A 7,701-nucleotide genomic window follows, 5' to 3' on the forward strand; every position below is an offset into this window, starting at 1 on the left:
TGTAACTACGTATACATACGCACATGTACATGGGTCTACCTTGGTTAATGAGTCTGTGCACACACCTACATCTAAAAGGTAAAGCTAAAACCTTGACACCCTAAGAGAAACTCCATCCGTTGGCGCTCCCCACGGCCAAATCCGGCGGTAAATAGCGCCGGATTGGATGAAAGTTTGGCGTGGGAAGCGCCGAAGTTCCAGCTGTCTCCCCAGGTAGACGCCCGGTGATCGGCGTTTTTCACAAAGTTAAACGTTTTACAGTTCGGCAAATTTGACAAATTTTGCAACCATTTGGCTTATTTTTACAAATAAATGTTACAGTTCAACAAAGCAAGCAAATAATTTGACAAGTTTTCAAACAAATCAAATGGAAACTAGTTGGTGTTGCCTGGAAGCCTCCATATGTGCTCCACCAGATCATCCTGCAGCTGTTGATGCATTGTGGAGTCTCGAATCTCCTGACGCATAGCGATGAACGCAACCCACGATGCCGGCACCAGGTGATTAGGCTGTGCAAGAGGCTCTCTGTCATATGGTGCAGCTTGTTCGCTCAGAGGAACCGGATACTTTCGCTCATTCTCAATAATCATGTTGTGTAAGCATACACAACAGTTCATCACCTCCCACATCTGATCTTTGGACCAAGTCAAAGCGGAGAATCGGACTACAGAAAATCTCTGCTGGAGGACACCAAATGCACACTCGACGTCCTTTCAGCAATCTTCTTGTTCCTTGACAAACTCCACCTCCTTCGGGAGGACGGGGCTTGAGGATTGTCTTCACAAATGTTGCCCACTTTGGATAGATACCGTCTGCAAGATAGTATCCCTTGTTGTACTTGTCGGCCATTGATCACAAAGTTAACCGGGGAGCATCACCCTCAACAAGCTTGGAGAAGATCGGCGAGCACTGCAAGACATTGATGTCGTTGTTGGATCCCGACATACCAAAGAAGGAGTGCCAAATCCAGAGATCATGGGTAGCCACTGCCTCAGTGCATCCTTTTTTGTGAACCTTGTACATCCCCTGCCAGGCAAACCGACAGTTCTTCCATTCCCAATGCATGCGCATCAATGCTTCCAAGCATCCCTGGAAATCCTCGAGCTTCATTGAAAGCGAGGATCTTAGCAAAAGTGGGTGATCTCAAGTAGATGTCCCCGAACACTGCTATCACCGCCCTGCAGAACCGGTAGAAACAATCAAGTGCGGTGGACTCCGCCATCCGAAGATAGTCATCGGCAGAATGACCAGGAGCTCCATATGCCAGCATCCGCATAGCCACCGTGCACTTTTGGAGGGCGGAAAACTCTGCCATGCCGGTGCAATCCAACTTGCATCTGAAATAGGAGTCGTGCTCTCGAAGGGCATACACAATTCTCAGGAAGAGCTTCCGACTCATCCTGAAACGATACCTAAAAACACCGTGCAATGGATTGTCGGCGAAGTAGTCGGCGTAGAGCATGCAGTAGCCCTCCATTCGCTGCCTTGGCTTGCACTTCCGACAACCTGGTGCCGACCCACCACGACGACCAATGGCCTTCTCGGCTTACAAGCCGGACAGGCAAGCTAGGATCAACATGTGCTCCTCGTCTTGGGCGGCGGCTGCCATCTCTTCTTCAGAAAGCTCAGCGAACATCTGCTCCTCCTCCTCGTCGGAGTCCATGTCCGGCCAGGAAATTGGACGAACACCTGTCGGGCGTGTCGACGAGGCGCGACGCGAGGGAGTTGCCCGACGGCAGAATATAGGCAGAGGGCACGACGGACGGCGGAATATAGGCTGCTGGGTGGAGGGATGGCGGAGTTCAGGCAACCAGTCGGCAGATTGGCGAGGGGTGGTGTTGGCGGCGACAGACAACGAGAGGGGAGGGGGGATTTGCGACGAGAAAGTGGTGGGGTTCGTCTGTTCTCTCGCCGGCAGAGCGGGCCCGTCCCCGCTTTTCTCACGTCCGGAGTCCCCGAGCGCACCCCGGGGGGCGGAGATGGCCTGGGCTCTCCGGATGGATTAAAGGCCAAATCCGGGGGGAAACGAGGAGCCGGGGGCGCGGCTGGGCCGAATAACGCCGTCCGGATGAAAAAAAGGGCCGCCGGGGGCCTCGTCGGGGAGACGGCTGGAGATTCTCTAACATACAAGCAAAGATTTGGAGATACACCCAAAACAAATAAGTGGCGATGTAGTATACTGAAAATAAATTAAGATTTTGTACGGCAGAGGCATAAAGAAGCAAATATAAAAATTAAGATATGTTGTGATAATCGGCAGTGTAACCATGAAGAAATACCAGGATAGTCATTTTCGTTATTTCCTCATTCTAAATGATCTACCACATAGTATACTATTTTTCATTTATGCTCTATTCTTTGTACCTAACCTAGATTAACAAACAAAGCCCACACCACCCAATTTACAAACCAAAACCACTGTGATGAAAACAATGATAATGATACACCATGGTCTCAATGAAGGACCGTCTTAGTCGAATTAGGGTGATAAGCACAGGGACGTAACAAGTGTAGGATTGTCTCAGGAACCCAAATGCTCATTAGTTCCCTAGTGGTGCTATCAGGCCCACTGTGAAGGTAACACTGCTCGGTGATGTCAATATGAAAGTCTTACAAGGCGGGTAATAACTACAGGGATGACATGCTCAAAAGCAACTCCATTGTGCACGCCTATCGGCTAATCTGTGCTGGCATTAACAAGGCACCATGAATCCATAACATACAAGCGTGAATACTGCAAAGCAAAAGTGCCTATACACTCTCGGCCATGGTTTTGGTCCATGAGCTTTGTGATACACTTGGGCTATGCAATACCATTAGTTGTTCATACTTGCACTCCTCTCCTTATATCGAGAAATACAACATTAAGAAGACTACGGAAATTAAGTTCAGGAGCACTAATAGTGCAATTGCATACCATGGTATAGAATTCTACTGCCGAATCATAATCCTCTTTACGCAAAGCTTTGTCTCCTTCTTCCTTCAACTTAGCTACTGACATTTTAGACAAAGGGTTATCCTGAAATTTTAAATAAAAATTAAACAACCTCGTGATTGCGGGCATTTATCTGCAAAGAACTTAAACAGAATAGAAATATCCTCATATTTAAAATGTATAATTTCATTTATTTAGTATGAATGCATGTTACTGACTTAATATAAACAAGAAGAAATTTAGACACCACATTAACCCCAAACCCCCAAGCTCAGTTGAGCGATTACATTTGTCATACTCTGACCTGCCCCACAGATCTCATCGTATTCGCTTTCTTATTTTTTTCCTTCATGAAAATTATGGTGCATCACAATTTTTAATTAAACACCAAAAACATGGAATGCCATCTAGTGTAAAAGATGAAAGTTTTTAATTCAAACGTGTCAAAACGAGAATTCTCGAAAACAGCAGTCTTTCAAAATAAGAGAAAGTAAATATTAAGTTTCTTGCCTACAGCCTCATTCAAAAATTTACTTAAGAAAACTGCACATAGGTAAATATGTTGTAATATGACAATCTTGTTCTTGCCCATACCTCCAACTTTGGCTCTGACTTTATATAACTAATTATTCCATCAACACTCCAATCATGTACAGCTGGAATACGAGAAGAAGTAACTTCAAACAAGATCTCAACATCTTTGCGTGTACCAAAGTGTGCCGCGAGTTGTATTGGCAAGTGACCAAACTGTTCAAAAAAAGACTTAAGAATCTCACCAATGTATTTGTATGAGAAATCAATTGACAGTAAAATCCAGCAACATGAAATGTGTATAGACAAGAATTTGGCCAATATTACTCCATTCATGTCAAACAGTTAGGTCATAATATGAGTTTGTCCTTATCCATAGACCATAAGGCAGTGCACATGTCTCAAAATAATCCAGCAAGTCCCTTTTGTCATAAACTATTGGTTGTGTGCATCCTAGATGAAGAGGCCAGGAGATTAACTCATCCATTATTTAAAAAACAGGCAGCAAGTTCCTAAATAACTTTTAACCACTATCAATTTCACTACTCCCTCCGATCCATAATAAGTGTCGGGGATTTGATACAAAAGTTATCCCGACACTTTTTATGGATCAGAGGGATTAGTATTTTTATTACTGGTGCTATATAACCTTTTTATGTCTTTTGGTTCATGTGGTTTTTGTTGGGCTTCATCTCTATCCTACACCAACTTGTTGTGCCTAGGTATTATATACAAGACATAATATTTGACAGACTGCAAACTAACACGTCTTGTCATATCACAAATTACAAGGAAATAAAAGGCATTTAAAATTGGCAGGATAAATCAACCAAAACTATTTCTTTGAAAATTATAGCTTTTATTAAGAATTTTGATATGTTTTCGTCCCAAAAGATTGATCTTCATGAAATGAAAAGGTTAGTAGGTTACACCTGACAAAATATATCAGAAGGAGACAAATTGTAGTATTAAAAGTTTTCATCACTGAGTTTATATTAGTGCACCTAACCCGAGTTAACTATCAGTTAGGTATGACTGCCTATTGGACACAAATTACCAAAGTTTAAGTATGAACAATATTTAGTTATTTAATGTTACTCCCACATGTGTAGACAACCAACCATGGAGTGATTAAAATATGCACCGGTAGAACACAAAGCTTACTTCATTTCGAACATTAGGATCTGCACCAGCAGCCAATAGGGGCTTCAGGACGCCAGATAGGCCATTTGTTACAGCAGCTAGCAAGGGGGTCATAGTACGCATACCCTTCACATCCGCACCAGCCTAGCATATAACAGAATCGTACATGGTTCCTCTAAGTAATATGTGTCACAATTTATCTGTCCACATATTCTCTAAACTGTGATACATTTTCAGCTAAACCCATAAGATGGAGCGGTACCTCTAGCAGTAGGTTCACACATTTCACTGAGCGACTATAGATAGCAATCATGAGAGGTGAACTGAAATTGTCTAGAACCTTGTTAACCTAAGAAGAGAAGCAAAGCATTTAGCTCACAAAATTAATGGCAAATATGAGATACATAAATAAAACCTCTGTTCCTTTTTATAAGAGGTTTTGGCAAGATTAATTGGCTTGTCAAAACGTCTTATAAAAAGGAACGGATGGAGTAACAAATAATACACATATTCACAAAAAAATGGAACCATGTCACTGTGACAATGAACTTTCGTGAATAAAAAAAAGACGACGGTTGGTGCAGCATTGGCATTGCAAAAAAGAGACAAGGAAAATGCACATCATCAAAAATTCAACATGACAATATTTTGGTAGTGAATCATTCAGCGCATCACTAGTCAGTTCTTCACTATTAGTTTTTAAATCTATATGGCAACCAACAAAGAAAGATAACAACTAAGGCTTATGCCCTGCTTGAATAGCCGGTGTCCATATTTTGGGCCATTACATCTGAAGAGACAGGCCCAAGGAATACATGGTGACCTTGACAGTTGTGCTTGGGCAAACCGTACACCAGAACAACTGAACAAGTTTAGAATCTGGGTAATGTGGGCTTTAAGTGTAGAAAAGTTTGATCTAGTGGGGTATCTTGTTTGCAACCAAATTTGTGTGCATCTCCCATCACATACAAGTTCAACTTCTACTACTCTTAGCGGCGGTAAGTATGACTATTTGGGTGGGAAATTTTTAGTTGACATATACGAAATATCAGGATTCCAAAAAAATACAGAAGGTCTGTCTTTATTACAGACCAAGTAAGCTACTTCTTGTCAGGGCAAGCAGTCCACATAGAGAAATTGTGTCAAAATATTAGTGGTTTAGCAGATGCGAACTTTGATCTTGAAAATTTGACATATTGACAGAATATAAAGGTGGAGACATAAAACTTCAATGGAAGTAACAAATGAGTGGAGGTCTATCCATTGAATGTGATATACAATAATCCTTCTCAACCTTACATGGTGAAACTATGTGGTACACAAGAAGCATATAATTCATAGGAAGAGCCCACGACACTCTGCTTACCGCAGAACAGCTTGTGCACTGAAACTAGTTTTTGAGCATCACCTAAAGAATTGATAGGACATGATTGCACATTCAATTAATGAGTAAAAGGAGAATGTTAACCTAATTCCCGACCAAACAACAATCAAACTAACAAATCTTACTCTAAAGATTCAACTAAAAGTAAATTGGAAAAAGCATACAGCCAAAGATTATCAAATACAACTATAAGAAACATACAATGGAACTTACATCTGCATGGTGAGCCAACAAAGTCTTCATAGCGCCATCCTGCTTATGTTTAGAAGCAACATGCAACGGTGTTCCATGATCAGTAGAAAACGGATCGACAAAAGCGCCTCTCGAGAGCAAGAGTTCTACTACTTCACAGTGCCCTGAATCATATGTTTGGAATGTAAATATATGCATAAAATTCTTTTCATTAGCAACTCGTCTACAGTCCATTTCAGTCACGCGCAAAGTGGGCCGTGCACATATGAAGAATTTCTGACCTTGAAATGTGCAAAGAAAATATATATTTGTATTTTCTGCTCTATTAGCACAGGTACAGAAATACATCTCCGACAATTGCAATCCTGTTAGTCTCTCTCCATCCCCCAAATGGAGACCCCACAATATATAAAAATTCACAACATTCATCACTTGAAGATATGTTGATGAAAGTAATTGCGACAGTGCAATGCATAGGAGTAACCGACTAACAGAGATGGAGATATGGTAGAGATTTACCTATTTTGGCGGCCTCATGGAGAGGGGTAAGCCCTGCTATGTCAACATTATCTGGATTGGCACCGTGATCAAGAAGATACCTGACAATATCCACATGCACACCTTTACTAATGATTGCCCAAACCAGAGGTGTTCTACCTGTCAAGAACAGGAAAAGGGGAAGATTGCGCATTTACATCAGAACAAAGAGATGAAGTTTTATATGCATATATTCAGACTTTCTAGCATGCTAAAAAGATTGAGAGAGGCAGACACACCACATATATCAACGGCATCCACATCCACCCGGACATCCTCGACCAGGTACTCGCACACTTCCGCCCTCTTGGCGTCGACGGCGAGGTGTAGCGCCCCGACACCGTGATCTTTAACGGCCTCCACCGCCTCCGCGAGGCGGCCGCGACCACCGTCGAGCTTCCTCGCCATCCCTGCGCATACGTACGTGTCGATCGCCCCCCAAATCAAATATGGAAGAAATCAGGGCCGGCGCACAGCACGGCCAGAACGTGGAGAGGGGCAGAATCGTACGCTCGAGGAGGGCGAGGTCGCCCGCGGTCGCCGCGCCGAGGAGCTGCATCTGTGGCGTCCCGTCAGCTGCAGGGAGAGGAGGAGCCGGCCAAGTGAGTCACGGTTAGGGTTCTGGGCTGCGGAGGGGAGGGGAGGCGCTTACCGTAGGCGAAATCGTGGCTGGGGCGTGTCATGGCGGCAGAATGAGGGCGAGTTGGTAGGTTTTGGGGTTTGAAACCAGGAAGCGGGAGGGCTTTGCCGGAGTGGAGAGGGAGATGTGGAAGTGGAAGTGGAGACAGGCAGATAGCTGTGTGTTCTCTGTAGTCTGTACAAACAGATTGAGGGGGTGGTTGTTTGGGATTTTTTCAAGGTTTAAAATAGCGTGATAAATGAAATAGCAGCAGCCTCATTCAAACGCTATGGACGCTATAACGTGCTAATAGCGTACTATATTTTAAATAGCGTTTTGAAAAAAATACCAAATATAGCT

The 7,701-nt window shown here is 43.3% G+C and overlaps 1 protein-coding gene across 1 annotated transcript in view; it reads right to left on the minus strand.

Moving 5' to 3' along the window:
- LOC124647874 (ankyrin-1-like) overlaps positions 1-7,130 on the minus strand; it is a 13,816-nt gene extending 6,686 nt beyond the window's left edge. The window contains exons 1-7 of the mRNA XM_047187732.1: positions 6,962-7,130; positions 6,705-6,842; positions 6,207-6,349; positions 4,872-4,958; positions 4,631-4,753; positions 3,530-3,682; positions 2,918-3,019 (exon numbers count right to left, since the gene is read on the minus strand). Coding sequence (XP_047043688.1) covers positions 2,918-3,019; positions 3,530-3,682; positions 4,631-4,753; positions 4,872-4,958; positions 6,207-6,349; positions 6,705-6,842; positions 6,962-7,130 — 915 coding nt within the window. The remainder of the gene's footprint in view (positions 1-2,917; positions 3,020-3,529; positions 3,683-4,630; positions 4,754-4,871; positions 4,959-6,206; positions 6,350-6,704; positions 6,843-6,961) is intronic.
- Between the last annotated feature and the right edge of the window lie 571 nt (positions 7,131-7,701).

This window comes from Lolium rigidum, chromosome 4 (assembly GCF_022539505.1).
Source record: "Lolium rigidum isolate FL_2022 chromosome 4, APGP_CSIRO_Lrig_0.1, whole genome shotgun sequence".
Classification (NCBI taxonomy): Eukaryota; Viridiplantae; Streptophyta; class Magnoliopsida; order Poales; family Poaceae; genus Lolium; species Lolium rigidum.